Source organism: Podarcis bocagei (genome assembly GCF_964188305.1).
Source record: "Podarcis bocagei genome assembly, chromosome: 2".
NCBI classification, from domain to species: Eukaryota; Metazoa; Chordata; class Lepidosauria; order Squamata; family Lacertidae; genus Podarcis; species Podarcis bocagei.
The window spans coordinates 108,346,104-108,373,748 of record NC_138126.1 but is presented as its reverse complement, the minus strand read 5'-3'; the positions used below and the strand labels follow the sequence as shown (position 1 = coordinate 108,373,748).

Below are 27,645 nucleotides of genomic sequence, written 5' to 3'. Positions count from 1 at the left end.
ATGGAAGCAGCTATGATCTTATCCAGGAGCCCACACATTTGCTGATTTGGCTTAACATGATGTGCGAAGCACACCATTATATAAAATATCCTGAAATACAAGGGGGGGGGACACCCATAATACCTTTTGATATGTCAGCTATTACAAAATAATGGTGATTCAGAGTTGCTCACATTCTGATTATTTATATTTACCTCTATAATTGCTGCATCAATGTAGAGCTGTATGCCTGCAAATCCATAATGCCAGTATGTTTCATCTTCACACATTTTGGAAGAGGTTGAACAACTTTCTATGGGGAAAAATCAAAGCATAAGAAGGAAAATCTAAACTCTGTTAATTATTCAAAAGCATCAAAACTGGGTTGACATTAGGTTTCTGCACTATACATGCAGATTCTAAAAACTTATCTCCACCATTCTAGATACCATACCAGCATGGATAGATTGCCCTACAATTCATGCAGAGGATCAAGATACTGATGCTCAGAAATTAATAAAATAGCCATGCAGAGCTATACACAATCGGCAAAACAAGCAGTAGCAGATAATCTTGCTATTGCAAGCCACTCCTACGACTGAAATTGTAACACAGTAAGAGTTCTCTATTCAATGAGTAATGCCAATTGTGCAAGTATTTTGAAAATCTGGGAGCCTGCAAACAGGACCTAAAATAAGCATGTGCAAAGGATTCCTAAATATCTATTTCTATTGAAACAGTTTTCTCCTATTATTATTGTTGACTTTTTTCGAGTCTCCATTTTCAAGACAAGGTCAAACATCTACGTTTTGTACTTTAAAATTAACAAGCACACATATTTTATCTATTCATTTATTTAAACTTACCTATTGATGTCGGGAGGATTAAAACTCTTGGAGACGCTACAGTAGGAAATCTGAGGTGATAGGACATGGAATCATTGAAAATGACACCAACAAAGTTTTCAGGGTCCTGAAGACTAGCCTCTTCCATTTCTGCCTCACTCAGAAATTCTTTTGCATCTTCTGCTGCAAAATTGCAAAGTTACTTGATTACTTTTTTGCAGGAAGCTGCCTAATACAGAGTCAAACCACTGAGTCCATCTAGTTCAGAGATCTCTGTGCTGGCTTCAACCAATTCCAGCTACAAAAGCTACTACTGCTAAAGGTACCAGGGGAGCGACAGAAACTGTTACTGTTGAAGGTGACAGAGATCCATGAGTCCAGAAAGACATGCTGCTCAGAATGCCCAGAGACTATCAGGGAGATGGGATGTTCAGGGGCTTTTGTTGGGGTAAATATTTAATTCAAGAGGTGTGGGTTTTTTTACTGTTATTGGGATTGTTTTTTGTATTTATTGTTTGTTAGACCTTTTATGAATTATAATTCTTAGTATATTACCTAGTGACGTGTTTTAATTAGCTTATTGTTTGACTGTTTACATTTTGTTGTATTTTGCAAATTAGTAAATTATACATATTTTTATATTTTTAGCTGCCTTGAGTGTGGCTTCCTATGGAAAGATGGCACATAAATAAATGATAATTATTATACTGACAAATTCAGGATTTCAAGCAGGAATCTCTCTTGGACCTATCTGAAGATGTTGGGAATTGCACCCAGGGCTGTCTGTATCAAAGGAGATACTCTGTCACTAAGCTAAGGCCCTCCCCCAATGAGAGCTGTAATTCAACATCTGGAGGGCCACAGGTTCCCCATCCCTGCTGTAGATGAGCATGGCTTTCTTTTATTTCCAAAATGGGAGGATTTTTTCATTTTCCTTTGTGGCTCAATTCTGTTCATTAGTCGTGTATTGTGCACTTTATGCTAGATACGGTGCAAGTATCACCCACTGAAGCACTGCCAAATCTGGCAATATCATCACAGAGCCCGTATCTTTCACACAGAAGCAACCTACAGAGAGGGTCAACCCTATTCTGCTTATGGAGGGTGAGGTGGGAAGAGTATAAAATACATATATAGTGAGCTGGGCCAAGAAAATCTTGCTAGTGCCCCATAGATCAGATCAATTGCTGACAGCAAGAGCCACAACTTTTTCCTTCTCTAAAAGCATTCTTAAAAATGTTAACATAAGAAAACATTATGCAAATTGTGTCACAAACCTATACCCAAATTCTTTCAAGTATCCAGTAATACCCCCCAATACAACATAAGGCTCTAATAAATAAAATATCAAGAATGGATAAGACAAAAAGTATCTTAGAAAGTTCTCACAGCTCCTGAATTGATACTAAAAATATATAAATGCAGTACAAATAAGAAATACACAAATTGTTTTAAAATGTCAAAATGACAACTGTGAAACTGAGCTTTAAAAGCACACCACTCTATTGTCTAGTAGTAGTAAAGGAAGTGAAGATTTGGCTACATAATTATGTTTAGGTTTTATAGAGCATTACATCCTTTTTCTTACTTTCTAAGTTTAGTATGAGAAAAACATGCAACAAACTCAAGCGGTTTAAACTTTTAGCATCTATGCAATAAGATACATACTTTCCCCAGTAAATTCAAGAAGGAGGAAAACCACACAAGACAAATTTATGAAAGACCGTGCAGCATGACAACTCATGGTACCTTCTGGGCAGTATTCTGAAGTCACTTTATGCATGATTGTTCTTGTCATATTAGTCACTGGTGTGTAGCCAATAATAAACTTAGAGATGCTGAAGCAACTCGTAGAATCAAGATTACAATCTGGAACTTCATCATGTCTTTTGTTAGGCTGAATCATGCTTATTATTATTAGCAAACCTAAAAAGGTAAGTGGAATCAGGACTTCCTGTATATAGGGAACAAACAAGTTTAATGGTAAAAGAAGAAACGAAACAAGAGAGCCACAGTTGCATTTATGCACACAGGCCCAATGAAGACAACCAGCTTAGGTACACATAACGGAGGGGTGGTGGTGCAGCATTTACGACAAAACGTAAAGCTGAATGAGATATATGTAACAAAATGTATATACTGCTCAACAGTAAAACCTCAGAGTTGTTCGCAATTCTGCATCATGTGATATGAATAGTTTAAAAACATATTAGCAACTCTTAGAATTGAAAGAAAAAGAGATTGATGTCTTTATGATATATGGTTTATTTACACACATATATAAACCAAGCCTATGATGTTCACAGCATTAACACCCCAAAAGTGTCTTGTTTCTCCTTTATCCAAAGCTCTGTCTTTGTCTCCCTTAGCCAAAGCCTTGGATTCAAACATAAGTCGAACATTTCCTACCCTTTCTCCAGCTTGCTGCTTTACTTCTAGGTCATATCACTCCAAAACTCTACTCCAAACTCTGGCTTTGTCTGTTGACATTTGTCATCTCACACTGAACCCCTTAACAGCTCACCACCCAGGGTATCACTTCACCAGGAGGCTAGTCTGTCTATTCCCAGAATAGGACACCTTGATTTAATTTAACACTCTCTGGATCCAGGGATTGGAGTGGCACTCCAAACTCATAACTGCATATAAAAAAAAAATCAACTCACCTGAACACTAGCCTTTTTAGTCCTCCATTTAACTAGACAGTTCTTGTATAAAAGAGCTCTGGTCTGTCGCCACACTCCTATTTGTCTCGGAGGATCCAGAGACATTTTTTATGTGTAGCCTGAAAAGCAAAGCAATACATGAGTGCCTTTGCACTTTTAAAAAAGGCACTTTAATTTGCACCTTTAAAAATGCCCAACAATAGTTAAAACAACTAATTCTTACATACTCTTAAAGTTAATATTGGGTCTTTCTGGATGCTCATTCACAAGTTCTATTTTATCCCTCATTTAAATGGCCATAAACATTTACCGTATCCTCATTTAGGAATGAGTCACATTGAAGTAGTCCCCCATTAAGTCAGTTTAAAAGCTACTCTAGGGCTTGTTTGATGTTAACCACCACCATTATAATCCCATCACAGATCAAATGGAGTCTTATCTCTTTTCAACAAGCACAGCTATTTTCAAACTGTTCCTTGGTGCTTTAAGAAAGCTAAATTCTTTCTCTTGACTCACTCATCACCCAAACACATAGACCCTCACGGTTCTGGTCCTGTGCGTAGAACAAGCCCTCACAGACCCAATCTAGTTCACCCTGCATATGGAGCAAGTAGGAAAGCTAATGTGGTATAGTGCTTAGTGTGCTGTATAAGGATTAGGGAGACTCAAGTTCGGCACAATGTTCACTAGCTGACCTTGGAACAGTCACTTTCTCACATACTAAGTCATCTCACAGAGCTGGTGTAAGGAAAATAAGGGAGGAGTGCATATAGCTACTTAGAGGAAATATATTCAACAATAAGTAACACTTACAAAAACACTATTGAGGAGGTTCTGAACTTCTTTGTCTTACCTTAGTTTTTCTTCCTAGAGTGCACAATGCATCTGTGTCTGAGTGCCACAACTGTCGACCCCTCTCCTGCACTGTGAACATTCACCACATATTTATAGGGTAGTAATCTGGAATTTTTCTAATAGGCAGGCAAGTCACCATACAATCAACATACCTATCACAAGTTCATATTGATTATCCACATAAGCCCCCTCTCCCAAAGGTTCGGTGGCAGGGTTGCAAGTAATTCTAAATAAGGAATCTCTTAAGGTATTCTGAAAACTAATAGCTATCAACCATCTGAACAGATTTCCTCACACTTGAAGGAATCAGATATTGCAAGATTCTGAACTTCACCACGCAATGACTGGCCCACAACAGTGAACTAATTCTAAAGGGTTCCTTCACTAGAGCAGTTCTGCCTCAATCTAGATAAGGCACCAAACACATCAAGTGCATGACCTGATCCATGTATCTGTTCTCTCTATATAACAGGACAGTCCAAAGGTTGCCATGGTGGCTATGAAATCCTGAGTCACTCCTTGTATAATAAGGCCTCATGTGGATTATTGCAGCCCCCACTCAGACCAACAGCCCAGAAATCTCCAACATGGTAAAATTGAGACCACCACAGAGATGGTTAGAACCTCAGTCTCTCCTCACGGCCCAACACTGATGGGTAAAAAAACAGAAAAGAAAAAGGAATTCCTATGAAATACAGCTGTTTTGCCTGACCCTAGCCATCTATTCACCTGTGATGCTTTGCAGATAATGCAGCTGGACATCTCCAGGACAGAATAAGACACAGTGTCACACCAGCTAGATTTCTGTAGCACATGCCAGATCGATCCCTTCATCCAGGATTAAATCCAGGAGAACTTTCCTCTTATATAGCTTGGCACAATCTCCTTCTCCCCACCTCAGGCTAATAAACATACCTCCCTTACTTGCCCAGAATTAGCAACAGATCTTCTCCGCAAAATCCTTCCTATGAGACAAACCCCCCCCCCCACAAAAAACACCTTTCTACCTTCAAAATAAAATCCCTTTCACCTGAACAGTTTCCACCTTACATCTCTCTCTCAACAGCACCTGCTTAAACGAGTTCCTTGGATAGCAGCCTTTCAGAACAGCCAGGTGTTAAATGCTTAATTAAAAAGTAATGCTTTTAAATTTAAAAGTATTAACCAACCTGTGGAGACTGAAAACAATCTGCTAGGGAGAGAAACGTGCAGGATCCCTGTGTCTCAGCTCTTCTGGGATCCCAAAGTCAAGACATCAGAATCCTGACCCTATATGACGTCTGGCACAAGCCGCACCCGTGGATGTGAAAGTCTTAAGATGGACAAGCAAGAACAGGAGTCAGCAGGAGGCCGTTAAAAGACCCCAGGAAGGAAGCAGCGCAGCCACGGTGTTCCCACTGGCCCTCAGCCACACTTCAGCTCATCATCACCTTGCCGTCTCCTGGTTGGCATTTCGGTTCCCTAACGTAGCATCATGCCAGTCACGTCCTCCTCCTCACTGCAGTCCGGGAATGGAAGATGACAATTAATAGAAAGCAGCAGCAAGCAGCCTCCAAGGAGCCAGACCAGGCGGTGGCAGCGGAGGCAGCTTAATGGGTTGGACCTAAATGGCAGCCCAGAGAGGAGAGGATTCAAGCAGCAGCAGCAGCAGCAGCAGCAGCAGCAGGCAATCCTAAAATCCAAGGAGGCAGGCAGGTACTGGAGCAGAGGAGCAATGAAAAGGAGGGGATAATGGGGATAAGAGAAACAGCGCCCGTTTCCTCCCTGGCCTTCATCCCACCCTATGCTCTCTTTTTTTCCTATTCACTGTGTCTCCAAGCGACGCCTGACTGAGTCGATTTGAGGGATGCATTAGGGCGCTGGCTCCATGCCCGAAAAGGCAACCCATGCACCAGCCTCTGCGACGCCTTTCAAAGCACAAAGGTCGGTTCCTTGCCCCTCAAGCCAAGGGCAACAAGGCATCTGGAGAAGGTGCAGCTGCTGCTGCTGTGGTGGTGGGGCAGCAGCCCCCCAGCCCCATGGGCGTATCCAAGGGGGAGGGAGCTGCTTCCCTTAAATCAATACAAATCTGAGGACCCGTCCCCCCAAAAATCCTGGCTACGCCCATGCGTCCCCCCCTCCAAAAAACACAAAAGCCCCTCCTCCCCTTTATCACCAGAGTGGCTGGGGTCACCAAGTCAGATGGGCGGGGTACAACAATTTTAATTATTGTTATTATTATTATTACCCCACACTAACGTATCCTGCCTTCCCTCGCTTGCTTTCCCCTCATGGATGCTTTAGCTGAGAACCCTTTGCGTTGCAACCGGGGTTGGGCTAGATGACCCCTCGGGGTGCCCCCTTCCGACTCGACGGTTCCAGCATCCCTCCCTTTCGCCTCACCGCAGCGTCGCTCCTCCTCACGGCGGTTTCCTTCCCGTGCCACCGCTCCCGGCCTGCGCGCGCAGCTGCTGCCTCCGGGTGGGAAGAAGGCCTTTGCCTCAGGCCGCAGGCTCCCGGCCGAGCAGCGAGCGACGGCAGGGGCGTCTCTCCAGGCCCCGAGCGGCGGGAGGGGAACGCGGGAGCGCGTTACTTCCCGCCGCCGCTCTTCCTCACTCACCTGCGCCTTTGGTGAGGGGACCAGGGAGCCGAACTCACCTGTCCTTGGGGCGGCGGCGGGGGGGGGGGCGCCTTAGCTGCTCTAAGTCGTCGGTAGAGCCGCCAAACCGGCCAGCATCTTTCCTCGCTGCTCTCGCTTTGCCGTCTTCTGTGTGTGTGTACTGTACTGCGGCCAATAAGCAAATTAACCATGGGCCGTAGCCAAGGGCTATTCAATTAACTGAGGTTCTCAATCAACTGAGGTACTGCCCTCCCCCCTCCAATGTTTGTGTGCAAATTAACCAAGGGGTACTCAATTAACTGACTTTATTCCTTCACCCAGCAGAAGCCTGTCCCGCCTCTGTTAATGTCCTCTTCTTGTTATTGTTAATGTTATTTTTACCCGTGATTTCCCAGAAACTTCTGCTGTCCCCCCGCCACAAAAATCCCAGCTACGCCCATGATATTAACTTCAGGTATTCATTTGATTTATTCCAGACCCTCCCTATTTTCCAGGGACATCTCTGATTTAGAGAAGCCGTCCCAGCTTCTGTTTTGAGTCTTAAATGTCCCACTTTTCCTTAAGACGTCCTATTTTCACTGGAGAAATGTTGGAGGGTATGGTCGGATGTCCCTATCTTCATTGAAGAAATGTCGGAGGGTATGGAGTTATTTGACACCCTCCTAAGCAGTCTGAAGGCAATCCTGTATAGGTGTTTTTTTTTTTTTAATGTTTACTGTATTATATTTTTTAAATATGTTGGAAGTAACCCAGAGTGGCTGGGGCAACCCAGTAAGATGTGTGGGGTATAAATATTAAAATTATCATTATGGAATCGGACGTCCCTATTTTCAACCAGAAGCGTTGGAGGGTATGTTACTCTGAAGCGAGGTTCCTTAGAATATGGCCTCTTTGCCTTAAACAAGATGTGTAGGAGGGAGGGTGAGGGGAACTGATAACTGATTACTGATAATGAGACTTTTTATTTAGCTCTGTACCACTACTCTTCCTTCATGAGCATGAAAAGCTTGTTTGGATTCCGAAAAACCCTTTCTGAAAATCTGAAATGAAGAGATGCACCATCGCGGTGAGAAGAAAATTTAGATTCACAATTTATGTAAAATGGGTTCTTGCGTTCAGGAGGAGTACTGTAGTTCCAAATGTGTGGAGTTAAATAAAAAGTCACCAGGTAACTGTGTTCGGAGGTTTGCATGCAGCTTTGAACAGCAAGTCCTGCGTTGTTTGGCATTGCTTCTGAAAAGACTCCTGGCAGTTTCAAAAGTGATTTGACGCAGCATTCGAGGGGATAGGCACAACGGCTCAAAAAACACAATACCAAATGCATCTCAAGACATCTGGAACTAGACAGACGAAAATAAACAAGCACATAAGAGTCTGCTGTATCTAGCCATTGGCCCAACAACCCATCATTTCGTTCTCAGTGTGACCAGCCAGGCACCTATGGGAAGCAGAAAAGTGGTACTTCACACAGTGCATCCTCAAACTATGAAATTTGCTTCCATAACATGACATGTTGGAACACCAACTCATATGGCTTTAAAAATGGATCAGAGGATCCTGTCCATGATTACACCTTATGAAGGCCAAATTACCTTAGCTATATTCCTCCAGTAACTTAGCTATACATATTATTAGTTATAATGGCTATAGTAACACTAAAACCCAGCCAGATGTTGCTGTTGTTTAGTCATGTCCGACTTCGTGACCCCATGGACCAGAGCACGCCAGGCACGCCTGTCTTCCACTGTCTCCCGCATGCTGGTAGCTTCATGCTGGTAGCTTCGAGAACACTATCCAACCATCTCGTCCTCTGTCATCCCCTTCTCCTTGTGCCCTCCATCTTTCCCAACATCAGGGTCTTTTCCAGGGAGTCTTCTCTTCTCATGAGGTGGCCAAAGTATTTTTACTATATTACTTCTGAATACCAAGTTCCTAACAAACCACAAGCAATGAAGTGCTCTTAGGCTTCTGGGCTGCTTCTGGGCTTCCCATTGGCATCTGGCTGGTCATTGTGAGAACAAACTACTGAATTATATAGACATTTGGTCTGACCCAGCTTCTGATTTCCCCATAAAGCAGTCAGCAGTATGATTTACTGACCATTTTAATATTATTGATTACATAATTCAAACACTTCAGTCATGGCAGGAAGGCCAGATACAAAAAGTGCTTTAAGACAGACAAGGTTCCAGTAGCAGTGAGCTGCTGATAGTTTTGAGAGTTTTGCAAACACACGTAACTACAAATGCTTTAATGCTAGCAGAAGCAAAGTCCCCTGCCCTCCAGAGAAGGGAGCAGGAGGATGGAAGACAGATATGGGTCAGTGTGGCTGGGGTCACTCAGTTCTGAGACCCGGCTACCCAATCACTTGCAGTCTCCACTCACAGCCATATTAGCTCATCCCTGGTTGGTCTATGGATGGGGCAATCAGGGCAGACCAGAGGGGAGACTTATTTCTGGGCCACTTAGAGCCTAGAGGGAGCCAATATGAGGTGAACACCCAGTGTGGAATTTTACCTTCAAAATGCCAGCTGAGTGCTTTGTTTTCTTTTGCACCACCTTGTATTTTCAGTTCTCTTTTCTATCAAAACTGTCTTGGGGTGCAGGCATAGGGCAGGGACCATATTTGGGGGAAACCCTTCAGACACCTCTCAGTTCCTCTCTGAGATGGCATGAGGTTTGTGAGGGTAAGCAGCCAGAGCTGTTTAAATTGTCTGCTCTTGTCTGATGCCATTCTTCCTTCCTGTGTCCCTCAGCAGGAAAGCTGGGGGCATCCAGTGCCAGCAAACAGGCCGCCGGTAACACTGGAATGTATACGTATGAGAGCAGATTTATGGAAGCTGTAAGCATTCAAGTGCAGCTTGTTATACCTAAGTCTTGTGTTAGTCCTCAACTTCAGTTTCCTCCTACTCTGCTTCCAGCTGCTGGCACAAAAGTGCTTCAGCGCTGTTAGCATTATAATTCAAATAAATTATTCAAATCTTTAAATTGTAACAGCATGCCCACCGGAATATCCACCGTGGGTACTTAGTCACCCATTAGCATCCATCAAGATTAAGGAACTACATCCGAAATGTGCACACAGTCCTCTTCTTGCACTCAACATTTTTGCACTACTCATTGCTGATTCAGTGCCATCTAAATTGCCTCTACACTCTCTTTCATCTTTGGGAACCCCCCACCCTCCCCAAGACCAACTCTCCCAAACCAACTCCCACTTAAAAGCTTTTCCTTGTCAGATAATTCATTTGCAGCTCACTGTTCATGTAGTAAGAAGTCCTGGAAATCGATTTTGTTTCCTTTGTACTATTTTTCTTCCCCCAATCTGTTCTATCCTTATAGGTGTCTCCATAGGAATTGGCAAAGGAGTGTCCACTCGCCCTCTGCTTCCTTGCCAGGGGCACAGGTCCCCAATAAAGGAGAAAGCCTGGTGTGGAAGAAGAAATGTAGTTGATTTACGTGAGTCACTAAGCTGTTGTTAGTTAAAGCTCATTTTCCAACTTGCAAATAGCCCTTTAAGGAAGACATCTTTGCTTTTAGAATAGGCAACGCCTGCCCTTCAACTTATTTCTCTCCCCTCAAATCTGACTTTCCCCTTTCACATCCCTAACTTTAGAACAGCTGTTCATACCTCTGCAGGCCAAGCAATTTGCACTCTGGTCTTCACCTCCTTGCTACCAATTTCAAGTTAAAGATAATCGTAGAGAACCAAAGCTACATATCTAAGTGCAGCGGAAGATTAAATCAATTCTTAAAAGCCCCCAAAGTCTCATTTAAGAGAGTCTTGCTCAGAAACGTGTTTTTGCTTACATACCTCTTTTGTAAATTTGGGAGTGACGAAGCTTTCCTAGGCTGCATACAGACCATACTTTTGAAGCATATTTAAAGCACCCCCCAAAATGATAGTCCTTGACATCAAAATGCCCGCCAGCATTTTCCCCCATTCAATCCAGATTTACCCCTTCTGGGGGAAATCTGCCTGGTTAAAATACCAACCAGTTAGCAACAACCTGTTTGTGGTATCTCAACCATCCTTTTAAAGTACGGAGCCCCCTAAAACAATAGCAGCATAACTTTGACTTGTGTAAAAAACCCTTCTCCCAATTTTCTTCAAACAGGAAGGCATGACAAATCCTGCAAGCGAAAATTGTGCTTGAGAAACAGCCTTCCAACATCAAAAATAACATGATTTTATAGGAACAAGATTTTGGAGGATCTTTTGTCATATATACACATATTTTTCCACATCTTAGTTTTGCGTTTCTACTGTGCATTTAGCAAAGTCAGAACCGAAGTAGCAATAGCAAGAGTCTCTAGAACCTAATGGAAAAATTGACTTTTCATAAGAGTACATGCTGAAGCAATGAAGTCTGCTAGAATCCGGCATTTAACTTTCATACTATAGTGCTTAGTCAAAGGTTAACATTCTTTAATTAAGTACAGATATTTTAGGCCTTTGCATGGAATTCAGCTTACACTAGGGGTGTGCTAATGTGATCTCCTCTTTATCATTTTTGAAGAATTCTTTTTATATCCCAATAATAAATTGATTACATTCAAGTATGGCTATACGAAACATAGATCTTTATTACTTCCCAGTGATACTGGAACAGCTTCGTTATGTTTTTCCATAGTTATCATCATCAACATCACAATAAATACAAGGTTGTGGTGTGCGTGGCTACAATTTCACTGTCAAGGAAAGACCTTGAAAACTGAACACAGAAAAGTTTGCCTGCCAAAAGTGGTAGATCTTAATGTGCTGAAACTCTCAACAGAAATAACCACAATGATGCAACAGTTCAACATGCTATAGGCTATTAAGGAATGTACAAATAGATTTAGCTATTTGGTTTTCACAATCTGCATTTGTAAACGTGAAAGAAACCTATTTATTTAAACTATTTAAATGTACTTGTGCATGCAGTATAGGCTTCTGTGCAACTTGCAACAGTGACGCAATTTAGACTTACCATTCAAAACAAACAATTTATATACCTGGCAGCCTTATACTACACTTTATGTACATGTATTTGGATTTTGTTGACAAGTATGTGGTTGTTCAGAGTGGTTTATAATGTAATCCTACACAGCCTTAAAGTGCAATATATTTCTGGGACTTGACCCAATAAATCTCTCTTCTAAACTAGTGAAATGCTGATTATGCCCATCTGACCTGCAGTGCTATAAGATCATGTGGCTGGTATTTAGCCCATACAACACAAAAGGAAAGGGGTTTGGAGATGGGGGCTAGAGCATAAATGTCATTAATTCTGGTGCACAACTTGCTTTAAAAAAGCATTAAAATTTGCAAACTGACAATGTAGATTCTAACTCAAATAGTGCATAGCTTCATTTAAATGGGTTTGGATGTGGCAGTACTGGGGCCCTGTACTGGCAGAGAGGGTCCAAGCTGTCAGAAAAGTGTCTCCTTGGCCATGGAGAGGGCAGAAGACATAATTGCTGGTAATTGACCTGGTGAAAAGCACACAGATGGGGTGCTTTTGGTGAAGAATGGGCGTGGTTAGGGACAGACACAGTTCCACATCTGACCAGACCCCATAGCTGCTGGCCACACCCTTACAACCTGGCAAATCCCACCGAAAGGTCTGGTGGAAGGGAAACCCAGTAAGACACAAACATGTCAAAACCAGACTTCCCAGTTTGCTCTCCCTCCCTCTCTCATCCATGTGGCACAACCAGACAGCCAACCACTGCAGTACATTGGATACAAACCTGTGACGTGTCAAACCCTACTCAGAATGTCAGAACAGGTAAAACGGCATGAGGCTATGCTTCTGTCTGTGGACTTGGAACTTGAGGGGGTGGGGGATTCTGGTGAAAGGGCATTTTGCACAGAACATAAACAGAAGGCACTTTGTTCAAAGTTTACCTCTACAGCTCATGGGGCAAAGCTAACACTACTCTTGGGCTTCCATCCCAACCAGGCTCTTTAGCAGCAGCTCTACAGATAACAGGACCCAGCAGGAAACGCCACTAAAAAATGGTAACCGGGTCGGAGGGGACTTCACACAGCCCAGCAAAACTAGTCCAGAAAAAGGGAGCATGTCTTTGTAAGCAAATGACCGAGCCCCCTGCAACAAAAGAGCCAGCCCGCCCATGGACAACCACAGGCCCCATTTTATGTTTTTATTGCTGTAAACCGCTTTGATATATATTTTTATGATACAAATGTAAATAAACTTCTGCTACTTCGCTCAGGTTGCAGATGTAAGCACACCAAGCCAACATGCACACATGTCATTCTAGAGGGATTCCCAACAAGGTGCACAGAGATATTTTGTTCGACTGTGTAGCTGGTTCCATCGTAACAATACAGGGCTTTAAAAAAACGACCTGCCTGTTATTGTGTGTTTCAGTGGTGTGAGTGCTGTGTTTAGGGACCTGAAGTGGAAATGACAAGGTGTCGATTGCTTGACAGTGTAGCTGGTTCCATCGTAACAATAAAGGGCTTTTAAAAAATGATCTGCCTGTTGTTGTGTGTTTTGGTGGTGTGAGTGCTGTGTTTAGGGACCTGAAGTGGAAATGACAAGGTGTTGATTTCCACCCAGCTGCAGCACTGCTGGTGCTAAGTGTATTTACAGTATCACAGTGAGTGTGAGTGTCATGTGTTGTCTGGTCATGTGTGTACTGGGTGGATCAGCCTTTGCTGCTGGGAGCTGTGTCTGAATTTGCTGCTGTGGGTGGGGCTATCATGGACGTGTCCTTGTGCCTTCTGATGCTCTCGCTCCCCTTTTCTCAGCCATCATACAATGGGGACTGTATGAAGTGGGAGTCTGTGATGCCAGAACTGCCAATGTTTCTGTCCCCGGGCAGACTTCCCTACTTTGGGTTGCACAGTAAGATCAACTTGAGCACTTAGCATACAAATAAAATTCCAATATGAATTTCCCCAGAAGTTTGAAGAAGATTAAATAAATGCTAAGTATTCTATTTTGTGGTTTATTACAAATTGAGGTGTACCTGAGCTTTGAGCCACCTGAATAATACCTGCTAGTCTAGGGAACTGCTTTCTCTTATGATTTAGCTTACATAAAAATGTGTGCAAACTGACAGGAGTTACCAGGTTGAACCGGAACCATGTCAGTATGGTCTTTAGCAAAAATCTCCTCTGAAAAATATCCATATAAACCGATCACTATACTGTAGACTGCTCAGTAGTGTCGCAAAATGTTCTCCCTACAACTTCTTCAGAGGTGGTTCTTGAAATCAAGCTTCATGAACTGCAGCACATTTAAATGCCTTCTAATCATAAATTTTAAAAATCTGTAGTTGTCTTCTGCTAAAGAGGATACCACATACTTGTACTGACTGATGCAATTTGGTATATGAAATTCTAGAGTAGAAAGCATATATTGCACCCCAAAAATTAAATTCTAATCTGCCCTCTTTCTGCCATGGCTACAAAACGTTTCACATAAAAAGAGCAAGTCATAGATAAAAGACATTTATAATGTTGATGTATGTAAGGCAAAGAAGGTGAATAGGCTCCATTTTGCATTTTTAGGTGAAATCAGTGTTATTTATACTTAGAATTGTTTGGAAATATGTTTCCGATTCACTGTGCTCATACACATTCCAAAGGAAGGAAACAAAGACGGGGGGGGGGGGGGGAACAGTCCTTTAAAAAAAAGTTGAAGAATGAAACAGGTAAAATTCTACAACGCAGACCAGATCAGAAAACCACTCTCTCCTGCGCTCGTTCCCACCAAAGAGTGCTGTTTAGTGTTCCAAAACCACTGTCTTCCTCCTCTTGCTCTTTTGCAAGTTCCACAAATACCTAAAACAAGTAAGAGCTTAATGAATATGTTAAATTACAACCACAATGCATGTGAGAATTTTGCAGGCAAAATGGTAGCCCAAGTTAATAGAGAGTTTGAAATCTCCACAAGCAGTAAACCAAGACTAAAACTTTGGTTGCAAACCATAAGCCCGCGTTTAGATGTATCACTAACCCAAAGAATGACTTAGCTTTAGTTAGTAGAGAAGAAGCAGGAGTGTTGCGGCAACGATATTTGCTCCCAGAACCCAAACATTTGCACATTTGTGCTAAGCCATGGTTTGGTCCAAAAATTATGTGTCATGTTAATTTACAAAACTTTTGTGAACTTGGAAAGCTATAATAAAATCATCGTCAGATATGAGAGGTATGAATGTTTTCTGTGACCATGTTTTCTGTAAATATAGCTAGCTTACAGAAGCAAACGATTTTACCAAATATAAATTTGAAAGCCGTGAAACTATGTTCTGTGGAACGCTGCATTATATTTTTGAAAAAGTCTGTTTAAATTACCTGTTCAAGTGTTGCTTGAGAGAAGCTGTACTCTTCAACATCAAACGCATGTTTTGCTGTTAAAAGTGATAGAAAGAACTCCTTACTCCTCAACAGTAATCAATTATACATCAAAAATTACTTGTTTACAAGGACACGCATTTTAAAATGAAACCTGTCTCTCAACATCAGTAAAAATAGAAAACACTGATCAATCTGAATGTCATAAGCATTAAGATGTGCACATCCTAAAGCTCTTAGCAGTTTCTGGCTCCCACATATACAGACACATCAGGGTACATGTACCCTGTTGTTCCCTAAGATTCCAGTGATCAGGAAAGCCACTGTATGCATTGCAGTACAGTATACAGTGGTACCTTGGTTCTTGAACAGCTTAGTTGTCAAACAAATCGGCTCCCAAACACTGCAAACCCGGAAGTAAGTGTTCCGGTTTTCAAACGGTTTCAGGAGTCTAACAGACTCCCAGAATGGATTAAGTTTGAGAACCAAGGTACCTCTTCTGCACATTAGGAGCTTCCAGAAGACTTTAATGTTTAAGGATGCAAGCACTAGTCAAGCATAGTGTATGGCTGTGAGGAGACAACAAGTTAATGCATCAAGAGGAAATCCTGTACCTCTTTAAATGCTCTAAAAGTTAACAGACTTCAATGTGTCTCAGGAAGGCAAATCAGGAAGGCAACATACCCACTCACCAGGGGTTGGGATAAGGGAATATATTATTTACAGAGAGAACTGTGATTCTGAGAGACATGATGATGGGGGTGGCGATTGACAAGATGAATTCAGGTTAAGATGAATTCAGGTTAACAGATGGTTTGGATAGAAAATTGAGAATCAGATGGAGGTTCTACTTAGTAAATTGTTACTTCACCTTCCTCCAGTTTAGAAAACGATAATGCAAGTGAGTGGACATCTTCCTTTGGGATTTTGTAAGCCAAAATAGATTCAAAACTGCAACAAAGATAAAACAGGTATCAGCGCATTCAGCAACAACTAAGCAGAAATGAAAACCACCCGTGGCTTAAGTAATGTTACTGGAATGAAGCGTACAATGTCGTAATATGCCTGAACAGGCTGTCGTTTTGGATCAGACTGCAGCTTTTATCTGTTCTATCAACTTATTTTAACATAGCCAGTTGAGGGTCCTACAAAGAAAATTACCAATCAAAGTGATTTGCAAAGAGAAAACCAAACATAACAAGCAGATCTTGGCTGCCTGTCATGGACCCAAGCAAACTTTTCTTCCAGCCACATCAACCACAGTCTACTTTGGGTCTATAACAAACACCTAACTGTATTTACAGTAACAAGCAATATTTGCAATAATGAGTGTCCAAATGTAAGTAGGAGGACAGGCAAGTAAATACTGGCCTAAACCTGCATCAGGGCCCAATTTATGGCTCGGGAGAAGACCAGAGGAGAGAAATTCCCACTCTAATCTATTTCCGAGATCCCTTCCCAAGGCTACCTGCTGTAGAGCTGATCAGCTGGAAGTCAGGCATTTGTTGTGACCAACCTGTGGGCTAAGTTCTGTGTCACTGTTGCCAGGTGTGTTGCCAGCTGATCAGTGAATCCTCGCTTTTCATCCTCCCTCCCCATGTTGTGCACTTTGGGGTGTTGGGGGAAATCAAGCTTCTTTTTGTTTAGTTTAATACCCAGAACTCTTACACGACTTGCTTTTTTACCTTTCCTGGTAACTTCCATTTGGAAAGATGCGCAGAATCTCCCTCTGAAGGTACTCCTTCTTCTCTGTAAGCGGCACATGTCTCAGTTTCATTTCTAAGAAATATCCTCTGCCAAATTTACTCTTGAGATGTTGAACTGTACCAATGCATCTTTGGGCGGAGGGGAGGGGAAGGGGAAGAAAAGGCAGGCAGGCAGACAAAGGGGAACTTAATGTCAAAACCCTTCAAATTATTTTAATGCAAAAGCCCAATATGCTTTTATTCAAGATATCCCAAAGACGCAGAGGAGGTACCTTAATTTTCCAGACACCAAGATTGCAACACGATCACACACAGCCTCTGCTTCTTCCATATAGTGAGTTGTCAGAATGGCTGCTCTCTCTTTATTTTTAAAAGCTGCACGAATTGCTTTCCTGTCAGATGTAATAAACAGTGGAAAAGTGGAGTGGCTAAGCTGCAAATGGTTCACTTTTTTAGTATTCCTCTATGGAATAGCATATAATGGTTATAAAGTCATCTGCTGGACTTTCCATCAGCTGGAGATGCAATCAGATACAAATCTCTCTCACACCCCAATTGTTTCTCCATATCCAAGTATTTTTGTGCCCATTCTCCAGGGATGACAGGTAGGTCCAGCGCACTGGCCATAGGTTACAATTTACACAATACTCTGATAAATCCTTTCATTAGGGTATGTGGAAAAAATGGCACAAAACTCCCTTTTCTGGTACTGTGGAGTTGAAAGTTCTTGATAATCAGCAGGAGGGTTCTTAAGAGATTGGAGTTTACTGTGGGTAGCACAATATCTATATTTCTCAACTTTTTGCTGATTCTGAGGTGGCAGAGGTAGCTGAGGTTCCCTAAGGTAGCTGCTACCTACTTTGTCCATTTTCCTTTGTCCAAAATTACCCTGGGCATTCTGGGGGTGGGGGGGGAGGCAGCAGCAGCAGCAGCAGCAGCAATAATAATAATAATAATAATAATAATAATAATAATAATAATAGAATCAGTGTTATTTTGTGTTGCAACTATATTATGTTCCTGCTGTCAATGTTTGTTCACTGTGCTGATTTTTCAGATGATTATTCCAGGTTTGCTAGCTGCATTGAAAGTGATGCAGTAAGGGGTGAGATGTAATTCTAAATAAAAAGCTGTGATATTCCATTCTAAAACACATTCTCCATGTCGTTTGGTGTTACTCACCACATATGTTGCTTTGCTTTGGGGTCCATACCAGTAGATGGCTCATCTAGTAGAGTAATACGAGGGTTACCAAGCATACTTAAGGCAAAACATAGCTAAAACAAGAGGGTAGGAAAGAAAGATTAATTTGATGGCCGTGTGCTCTACAGATGAAGAAAACATGCTTACACACTGAAACTACATTGACTTTAATCCTCAAAGTGTGCAAACACCTGGAAACCCTCAAAGGGGATCTCCAAGCATTTGATTTAATGCCAGAGGGTGCAATGGCAATCTTTCTGTCTATTGCCTCTTCCCCCAAAATGGGGAGGGGGAGGAGAGTCTCATTTTGGGGGAGCTGAAGTTGGTGGTAGGTAGAGGAGGGCTCCAACCCATTCAGCCTGCCACTGGGAGGAGAGTAGAAGAAGAAAGTAGGAAAGACAGATTGGGTTTGTTTGCTTGTTTAAAGGAGGAATCAAGTGACACTGAAAAGTAAGAGAAAAGAGTCTCAGAGAAAAAAGGCTTACTTTGGAGGGGGGAAGCTGGCAAGGGAGAAAAACGTTGCTGTGCATGTGGAATTGCAAATGCTGGAGATTAAATAGATAAGCATGCCACCAAGAAACCCAGCATAAATTGCCAGCAGCTGACACACCACTCACAGAAAGGAAGATGGAAGGAAGGTTAACTAAAAAGCAAACAACCACTACACAGTGGTACCTTGGTTTTCAAATGTATTGGTTCTCAAACGCTTTGGTTCACAAACTCTGAAAACCCAGAAGTAAGTGTTCCAGTTTTCGAACGATTTTTGGAAGCCAAACGCCCAATGCGGTTGTCGGCTATTGTTTCCAGGGCACCTGCACCAATCAGAAGCTGCGCATTGGTATTCGAACATTTTGGAAGTCAAACAGACTTCCAGAATGGATTAAGTCTGGTGCTTTTGTTTTTGCTAGTTATTTTGCATTTTTGTTTTTGAGGCTTTTTCGGTTAATTTGTTTTTGTGACTGTGTGGAACCCATTTCAGCTACTGATTGATTGATTGATTGATTGATTGATTGATTGACTGATTGATTGTGTGACTGCGGAAATAGATAAAAGCCTCCCATCCAAACAATGACTATCATCAGTGCAGGAAAGAATTTTTTTATTTTATTTTATCATCTACAATACTGTCTTATTGATTTTATAGTACAGTACATTGATTATTGCTTTCATTTTATGGATCAATGGTCTCATTAGACAGTAAAATTCATGTTAAATTGCTGTTTTAGAGATTGTTTTTAAAAGTCTGGAACGGATTAATTCATTTTGCATTACTTTCTATGGGAAAGCACGCCTTGGTTTTGGAACGGTTTGGTTTTGGAACAGGCTTCCGGAACGGATTAAGTTTGAGAACCAAGGTACCACTGTACTGTGACTGAAAAGGCTCGGGGTTGAGGGAGGGGGAGAGAGGCACTATGACATGAAAATCTCATGAATGGACAGGAGGTTCTGTACATTGAGAGGCAATCTACTTCCTCAATTCTGCATTTTCTGCCTTTGGACAATAGATGTCAATATCTACCCATCTGATGGATGATCACCTAGGGAGACAGGCATTTTTCATTCTCAGTTGAGCTCTCCTCCACTTGCTACCATGTCCGCTTCTTGCAAGGTGAGGTTTTATTCTTGTTGTGGAAGAGGCAGGCAGAGAATGGAGTTTGAGAAGAATCAAGGCATAGGGCTGCTTGTTTACATCAGTTTGAACAGGGGGTGCTCATATAGTCAAATGCCCGTTTATTCCATGTAGCCTGAATTAGAAATGCAACGTTTTAAAGCAATAAAATACCTTCCGTTTGATTCCTGCTCCAAGTTTCTTTGTCCTTTTCTGAAGATGTTCCTTGAAGTCAAGTGCACTGGAAACGCTGCAGAAAACCACATGGCCAACATTTTTGTAGTCTAGAAAGGGGTGTCACTACAGTATTAAGCATTCTAAAAAGCCTACATGAGAGAACATCAATAAATTCATTATACGCTCATTATATCTTTTTCAGTGTGCTAGTGAGATTTATGTGATTTACCTGGACAAAAGTAGTAAAACAAACAGTGCCTGGTGAAAACTGTCCAATAAAGAAAGAAGGGCATGGAAGATGGATTTAGCAGCTCTCAGAGAATCCTTTTCCCCTGCCACCCCACCCCCCTGTGAACTGTCCAGTATCTTAAAACTTAGAGCAGTTCCTGGTATGTATTTGCTACTTATAAGCACTACTCAGAGGTTCCTAAATCTTGTTTCTTTCTGGGTTTATCTCCCTTTTGATCCATTTGTCAAGTGTAAATGAAACACTTCTGTTAAATATTGTATGTACTACTTTAATACTTGAAAGCTGCATTTTAAAGGGACATGCTAAGTTTTACAAGTACAATTTGATCACCATCAATTAAAGCTTTTATACTTTGCAATTAAGTAAGATACCCATACCGAAGGACGGGGAGGGGGAGATAGACTACTGTACAACAAGTGTTCAAAATAAAATATTTACCATTTTATGACTTCATTCATGTCATTTTCATTCATTCCTTTGATAGCACCATAAATTTCAAAATGCTCCTGCAATGTAATATCAGGCCAGAGGGGGTTTGTCTGAGGACAGTATCCCACAAATCTCATGGAGCTATCCTCATTATTCTCACCTAAGGAATAATCTCCCATCAGCACCTGTGGATATACCAATCCTTAGTTAACATTTTCACCTTGTTGTTATCATTATTATTGTTAATGTATTTGTTTAAAACATTTCTATACCAATTAGTAATTAGCATTCCAACATGGCATACATAAAAATAAACTACAGAGTCTATGGTTTTAAAATTCCTACATAAAGTTTGCAAGGAAATACTGAATGATAGGAAGAGCTAAATTAAAATAATGGCAAGAAATACTATCTGAAGAGTTTTCACCTTACTGATACATGATAATCCTATGGAAGCTGGGCAAGTTCCAACCCTCCTACGAGCCTATTTCTAACTTTATAAAGTGTTATATGCGTGAGGGGAACCCATTTTTCCTATCTTTAGTTTCTACTGGAGTGCTGCCAGAATCGAGATGAGGGTGAGTCTGTTTGTAACTCGTAACGCTGTTTTGTTCAGCTCAACCATTTCAGTTTTGTATGGCCCTTTTCAGCGCAAATGAAAACCAACAGCTGTACCAGCATCAGCACACTGAGCTTCTGAAGAAAAGGGACACTTCACACACCCCATGCTCTCTGACAATCCCCCTTCTTCCTTTGTCAACCCACCACAATCTCTCTCTCTCTTTTTCTGTACGCTTTTTGTTCTGGCTGGCTGGCGTGTCAGATCACGCTTCCTAGTGAGCCACACTGCTGTTGTGGCAGTAGGAAGACTGGCGTTGGAGCTACTGCTCTTAAGCGACTCAATGCAGGGTGTGGCGTGAGCAGAGTGCTGCATGGACAATTCATTCTGAAATCAAACCGTAAACTGTATGTAGATTCGGTATGAGATATCAGTTTCTTCAATCTAGAAAGAGGGACCAGTGCCTGAGCTATGAAACTTTTTAATTAAAAGAGAACTCCTGTAATGGTGAACACAATAAAACTCAGAAGGAAGAGTGAGCAAACAGGTTAGGTTGCATTTGAATACCTGGCCTGAAGTTGGTTCGACTTCTCCCACCAATATATTAATGAGTGTGCTCTTCCCAGCTCCATTGGGGCCCAACAGTCCCAGAATCTCCCCTGAAATAAAAAGAAAGAGCACCTGCAGTTGTGCCTCACAAGAGGGTGTGTTGTATTTTCTAAAAAAAAAGAGTATTGATTCCGTAGTAAACAATTTAACTCAAACCTTTTTTTACGCAAAGAGAGACATGGTTTGTTGCCACTTTCTTTATTTTCCTTCCAAGAAGAAAATCTTTCTTTTCATCGTACTCTTTATGCAAATTACTGACCAAAACTGCTGGTTTCTAATAAAACAAAAGATGATAGAGTTGAATACTGAATGAGATTATATAATGCAATTTTTTAAAAAAATAATCCATCCGAGCACTGAGCTCCATCCCCCCCCCAAGTGCGTGCTGTGTCTAATTTAATTTCTGTTCTTTACATCACCAACACCGAAATCAGCAGAAAACAATATCGGGGTGAATTAGCCCACTGAAGTGAGGATTAGCAAACCCTGGTTAAATGTGATGTGCAGGAACACATGAGCCTAAGGCGCACACATGTGAGCCTGAGGTTAAGCAGAAGCCTCAGACTCATCTGCTCCTCACTCACCTGTCTTCCTCCTGTGCTGCCAGGAGAAAGACTTCCAGCTTCCCTAAATCTTAGCACATCATTGGGTGCAAACTAGGGAGTATGATTTTTCACTGAAGGGAAAGACTTACCTCCTCACAGCTCTGGCAGGTTGTCATCTCCTTAACCCTCAACCTCTCAGCCATAACATCTTCATCCTCATCTTCATTATGTGGCACATCTGGGAACTTCCAGGGCTTCACTTTCACGGGAGTTCTGAAGGTAGGGAAATAGGTTTAAACTCTGCTCATGGGACCTCTGGATACACAGCACTCACAGAAATACAGTAGTACCTCCGTTTACGTAATCCTCTGGTTACGTAAATTTCGGGACACGAAAGTGGCAAACCCAGAAGTATTTTACTGGGTTTTGCTGTTCGCACATGCGCAGAAGTGGTCTATCGCCACATACACACAAGCGGTTGTCTGGTTGCAAAACCTCGGGATCTGGCCGGACCCCCGGAACAGATCCAGTCTGCAACCGGAGGTACCACTGTAATGCCATCAGCTCAACAGGCCAGTCCATAATATGGAAAGTTCCATACATGCAACCCTGCTGATATGTCCCTATCCGAAGCATCACTGCAGCAGAACTGGCAGTGAGCACAGTCCCTCGCAGATTCTGTGAGTCATCTAGTACTGGCTTGAAGAGGAGCAACAGCCAAGGATGGTGCTTGGGGAGTCAACTGTCCAGCTCCATGGAGCCTTCAGTGTGGGGTTCTGCAAGGTTCAGTTTTATTCCCCCGTGCTGCTTAACACCAACATGAAACCACTGAGTGGGGTCACCAGGAGTTTTGCAGTACACCGTGAGCAATACGCTGGTGACACCCAGCCCTACTCCTTTACATCTGCAGGCATAGCAATGAATGTGCTGCACTGATGTCTTACCTCTGTAATAGACTGGATGAGTGTCAATAAACTGGAACCTAATCCAGACATGACTGCTAGGGTTATATGTTAGACCAGATGAAGAGGATGTGGTCTTCTCTGGATGGGGTTACACTCCCTCTGAAGGAGCTGCTACATAGCTTCTGGTAACCATTATTGTTGCTTGAAGCTCAAGGGGCCTCAGTGGCACCAAGTGCTATCTATCTGCTTTGGCTGCTGGCCCAGCTGTGCCCTATCAGGACTGGGACAGCCTAAATTCTGATGTTTACATTGGTAACCTCTAGGTTAGGTCACTGCAATGCATTATATAGGGAGGGGGCTGCCTTTGAAGACAGTTCCGAAATTGCAGCTGGTGAAGAATTTGTTGGCCAATGGGAGATGAATGGGAGCAAGTCACTCCAAGCATATAAAAATTCTGGCATGATGATGACACTGGCTACCAATTAGCTTCTGGGCTCAATTCAAAGTGCTGGTTTTGGGCCTATCAAGCTTTCGGCCTTATGTGGCTCAATACTTTAAGGACTTCCTCTCCTCACATGAGGAGGCACATCCAAGGCGCATGTGAAATGAGTGGAGAAATGAATGGGCTTTTAATACGCATGAATGGGGTTTTTTCTGCTTTGGTTTTATATTGATTTTAATCTTTGAACTATTTTGTAAGAAAAGTGGCTAATAAGTGCAAATAATACTAATACTAATACGAATACCATTAATAATATCATCCTGAAATCAGGTTTGGATCTCAGCCTCCACATCGATCTGTGCTGATTCTTTTGGTTGGTGCACACTGTTCTGAATACTGCTACTTCAAAGACAAACAAACCTGAAAAATGGGTCCTCTCTCAACGATTTGCCTCCACACTTCACCTCAAGATATCGTAGAAGGAAGAGCCAAATTACACATTGCAAATAAGGCTAAATTGAAGAAAGGAAAAAAGTATATTAATTGAAACAGCTTTGGTCCTGTGCTGATTTGCATTTGTAACTGCATGTTTACTGAAACTTAAACATGAATGTATAGAATGGGGCATGCCAATTGCTGTACTCCTATATTTATAATCCATGGTATTGTGTATGGTTATGAGACTATGGCACTGGCAGGCAGACACATTTAGTGCAAACCTTTATGATAAGGTTGCAGGCTCTGTGGTGATTTGATTTTTTTTTAGTTCTATTTTAAAAAATGTTCAATCTGGAAATCACAGTCTTCCCAATTGTAATCTGCTGAAATCTGTTCTCTTAATCTCTTGAACGTTTCCCCGTCATGAAAGAGGTTTCTGATTTTCTTCATCATTCACGGAATGCTTGTTTTGTACTACAATTCATTTCATTCCTGACTATTGGTTATGCTGGCTGGGGCTCATCGAGACTAGTCCAAAACAACTAGATATATTTCCTGATCTGAGGTCTCCCACAGTACTCTTACATGTCTTTCTCTGGGTTTCAACTGAACTTCAGGATCTGAACATTTATTAACACTCCTCCCGTTCTACAGTGTAATTGTAAAGCTGTGGTACACACTAAACATATAAAGCACATTTGAAGCACACCCCCCCCCCCCGAATTCGAGGCACTGTGGTTTGTTAAAGGTAGCTGGGAATTGTAACTCTGTGAGCAGTAAACTACAATGCCCAAAATTCTGTGAGGGAAAGAATGTGCTTCAAATGCCCTTTGAAGACATGGTGGGTATACCACCTAAAATTATAGATTGCAGGAGAGTGTTACACTCCATGTAACACTCGTCTTTTTTTCTGCATACATCTGTAGGCTGATTTGTTTAAGCAGCCTAAAAGGACCAAGTTCTAAAAGGTGACCTTCAAATGTTTTGATCAAAGATCAATAAAATAAATACTATTGTTTTATTTAAGAAATAAGTAGGTTTGTCTCACCCTATCCCTTCTAAATACCGTTTTGAGCAGCACTTACATGCCACAGTGGTGGCAGGTTCAGGCAAAATGGCTGCTCTTATGTTGGCACTGGAAACAAGGCCTGTTGCACCAATAAACGTCCAATCATTCCTAAGTATGAGCCCTCAGGTGAGACCTCTGAACCCTTGGGTTGATTTTTCAAGCAGCAGCCTTAAGCGTGAAATAATCTTTCTGAATTACACTGTGAGGGTTTGATTAGCTGCTTGTGCGTGAAAACGTGCTCCCTCAGAGTTTGTGCGCCCCCACAAACCTCCGTGTGTGACGGAGCTCCTCAGACATGTCTGCTCTAGTCACTAGTAGAGTCCGACAGTGGCTGTCTGCGGAAGCGTTTCCAACAAAGAAGTTCCTTAACGGAAACGCGTCTCCTGGACTCACGGCGTGACAGTTTCCTGCGAGGTATGGGTCTCCCTATGGGAGACTCCGATACCTCGCCACTGTTCTCGCTGGAAGCCTCCCTGAGCCCTCCCTCCTGCTCGCATTCCCTCAGAGACCCACTCCTCCCCCTGCTGGTCCCTGCTTCAGCAGTTGAGTCTCTTTCATCCTGCCTGAGTCCCTCCACCACCTGATGCTCTGATGGCAGTTCCCTGACATCCACCTCCCCTCCAGGGCCCCCCTCACCCCCTCCCAATTCCTCCCCCCTGGGAGGTGAAGGGCTAAAACCCCGAAACGAATCTTCCTCATCTTCTGACGTCTCGAACAATTCTCTCCATCGATCGTCGTCCTGGCCAGCTGAATCCTCCTCCTCTTCAGAATCTGGGAACCCCTCCAACTCCTCTTCCTCGTCGGTGGTGGCAAAGTATTCCCTTCGGAACCTCGCTACAGGCTGAGGTTTACGTGGGAACCTCTGATGAAAAGTCTCTATTAAAACCTCGTCATTGACATCCTCTGCCCTAACCCAGGTGTTTTCCGACTCCGGTTCCCCTTCCCACATTACCAAATACTCTACTTGATCTCCCTTCCACCTGGAATCGAGGATCTCCGCTACATGGTAGCTGTGTTCCTTCTCCTCCATTGCTGGTCCCCTAGTGACCCTCCCCTCACTGTCTCCTCTATACGGTGACAGCAACGACCTGTGAAAAACTGGGTGCAGCTTCATGTGGTTCGGTAACCGGAGCCTGAAAGCCACTGGATTGACCTGCTGTATGACTTCAAACGGACCCAGCCTTTTGGGTCTTAATTTCTTACAACCTCCTTTGAATGGCAACCCTTGGGTTGACAGCCACACCTGGTCCCCCACCCTGATGCTTTCACCTTCCCTTCTGTTTTTGTCTGCTTGCCTCTTATATTCCTCCTTAGCCCTGTTTAAGTTGAGTTGGAGCTGGCGATGGATCGCTTCCATTTCTTCCACGAACTGTTCTGCAGCTGGAACGCTCCAGTTCTCCCCCTCCCCCCCTGGGAAGGCTCTGGGATGGCACCCGTGATTAGCCAAAAAGGGGCTCATCCCCGTGGACACGTTCTCTGCATTGTTGTAGGCAAATTCTGCCAACGCCAGCTTCTCCACCCAATCATTCTCTCTGTCATTAACATAACACCTCAAATATTGTTGGAGAACCCCATTTGCTCTTTCCGCCTGCCCGTTGGTTTCAGGATGACGGGCCGTCGAGAAATTAACCTCTACATGCAGTAAGCTCATGAGCTTCCTCCAGAACCTGGAAGTAAATTGTTTCCCTCGGTCTGAAACCACCCTCAAGGGGGCGCCATGCAACCTAAACACATTCTCTACAAACAATTTGGCGGTTTCTTCTGCTGTAACCGCATGTGAGCAGGCTATGAAGTGGGCCATTTTAGTTAACAGGTCTACTACAACCATGATGGCTGTTTTCCCTCTAGACCTTGGCAGATCAGTCATGAAATCTATTGCCACTGCTTCCCACGGTCTCTCAGGTGTGGGCAGTGGTTCTAATAAACCAGCCGGCGCCTGCCTCTCCCCCTTGGCTCTTTGGCATTGTTCACACCCTCTCACATACTCCCGCACATCTTCCCTGACCTTGGGCCACCAAAATTCCCTGGTAACCAGCCACATGGTTTTGTGTTGCCCAAAGTGCCCTGCTGTGGGGCTATCGTGCAGCTGCTTGAGTACTTTCTCCCTCAATTCCCCTTCCGGTATATATAACGCTCCCTTATAATACAATGCCCCATTTCTCTCCTCAAAACCACCGGGTTTGTCTTCCTCCCCTCTGAGATCCCTGAGTTTCCCCTGGGCGTATGCATCCTGCACCGTACCCTCTACCAATTCCCTTTGCCCCACCAAAGTCGCCCCACACACCCAGCGGTCCTCTGGAATGATATGGGTTTCTTCGGGTGCTCCCTCCCCCTCCAAATATTCAGGCTTGCGTGAGAGAGCGTCCGCCCTAACATTCTCTGGGCCTGGCACATAACAAATCTCAAAGTTAAATTTGGAGAACTCTTGGGCCCATCTCAACTGCCT

The 27,645-nt window shown here is 42.8% G+C and overlaps 2 protein-coding genes and 2 long non-coding RNA genes across 17 annotated transcripts in view; 2 read left to right on the top strand and 2 right to left on the bottom strand.

Annotated features, from left to right (window-relative positions):
• LOC308580071 (cholesterol transporter ABCA5-like) overlaps positions 1 to 8,109 on the bottom strand; it is a 52,953-nt gene extending 44,844 nt beyond the window's left edge. For 2 of the 8 annotated variants that reach the window (XM_081181240.1, XM_081181247.1), the window contains exons 1-7: positions 6,573 to 6,721; positions 5,515 to 5,843; positions 4,344 to 4,414; positions 3,491 to 3,609; positions 2,574 to 2,778; positions 846 to 1,007; positions 195 to 292 (exon numbers count right to left, since the gene is read on the bottom strand). In XM_081181240.1, the coding sequence (XP_081037366.1) occupies positions 195 to 292; positions 846 to 1,007; positions 2,574 to 2,778; positions 3,491 to 3,595 (570 nt within the window). In that variant the 5' untranslated portion in view covers positions 3,596 to 3,609; positions 4,344 to 4,414; positions 5,515 to 5,843; positions 6,573 to 6,721. The other 6 variants (XM_081181245.1, XM_081181242.1, XM_081181246.1 and 3 more) reach the window with 6 other exon arrangements.
• On the top strand, positions 2,667 to 5,322 carry LOC308580256. The gene is made up of 2 exons (XR_014004756.1): positions 2,667 to 2,758; positions 4,818 to 5,322. It is a non-coding gene; the product is annotated as an uncharacterized lncRNA (long non-coding RNA).
• On the top strand, positions 6,920 to 14,570 carry LOC308580251. The gene is made up of 2 exons (XR_014004751.1): positions 6,920 to 6,955; positions 10,287 to 14,570. It is a non-coding gene; the product is annotated as an uncharacterized lncRNA (long non-coding RNA).
• The window catches only part of LOC308580070 (cholesterol transporter ABCA5-like), a 60,452-nt gene continuing 44,312 nt past the window's right edge, over positions 11,506 to 27,645 (bottom strand). For all 7 annotated transcript variants that reach the window (XM_081181233.1, XM_081181236.1, XM_081181234.1 and 4 more), the window contains 12 exons: positions 24,113 to 24,204; positions 22,495 to 22,618; positions 21,957 to 22,074; positions 21,759 to 21,850; positions 20,642 to 20,817; positions 19,951 to 20,026; positions 18,147 to 18,241; positions 17,237 to 17,356; positions 16,944 to 17,093; positions 16,130 to 16,209; positions 15,259 to 15,314; positions 11,506 to 14,745 (listed from right to left, as the gene is read on the bottom strand). In XM_081181233.1, coding sequence (XP_081037359.1) covers positions 14,641 to 14,745; positions 15,259 to 15,314; positions 16,130 to 16,209; positions 16,944 to 17,093; positions 17,237 to 17,356; positions 18,147 to 18,241; positions 19,951 to 20,026; positions 20,642 to 20,817; positions 21,759 to 21,850; positions 21,957 to 22,074; positions 22,495 to 22,618; positions 24,113 to 24,204 — 1,284 coding nt within the window. In that variant the 3' untranslated portion in view covers positions 11,506 to 14,640. The remainder of the gene's footprint in view (positions 14,746 to 15,258; positions 15,315 to 16,129; positions 16,210 to 16,943; positions 17,094 to 17,236; positions 17,357 to 18,146; positions 18,242 to 19,950; positions 20,027 to 20,641; positions 20,818 to 21,758; positions 21,851 to 21,956; positions 22,075 to 22,494; positions 22,619 to 24,112; positions 24,205 to 27,645) is intronic.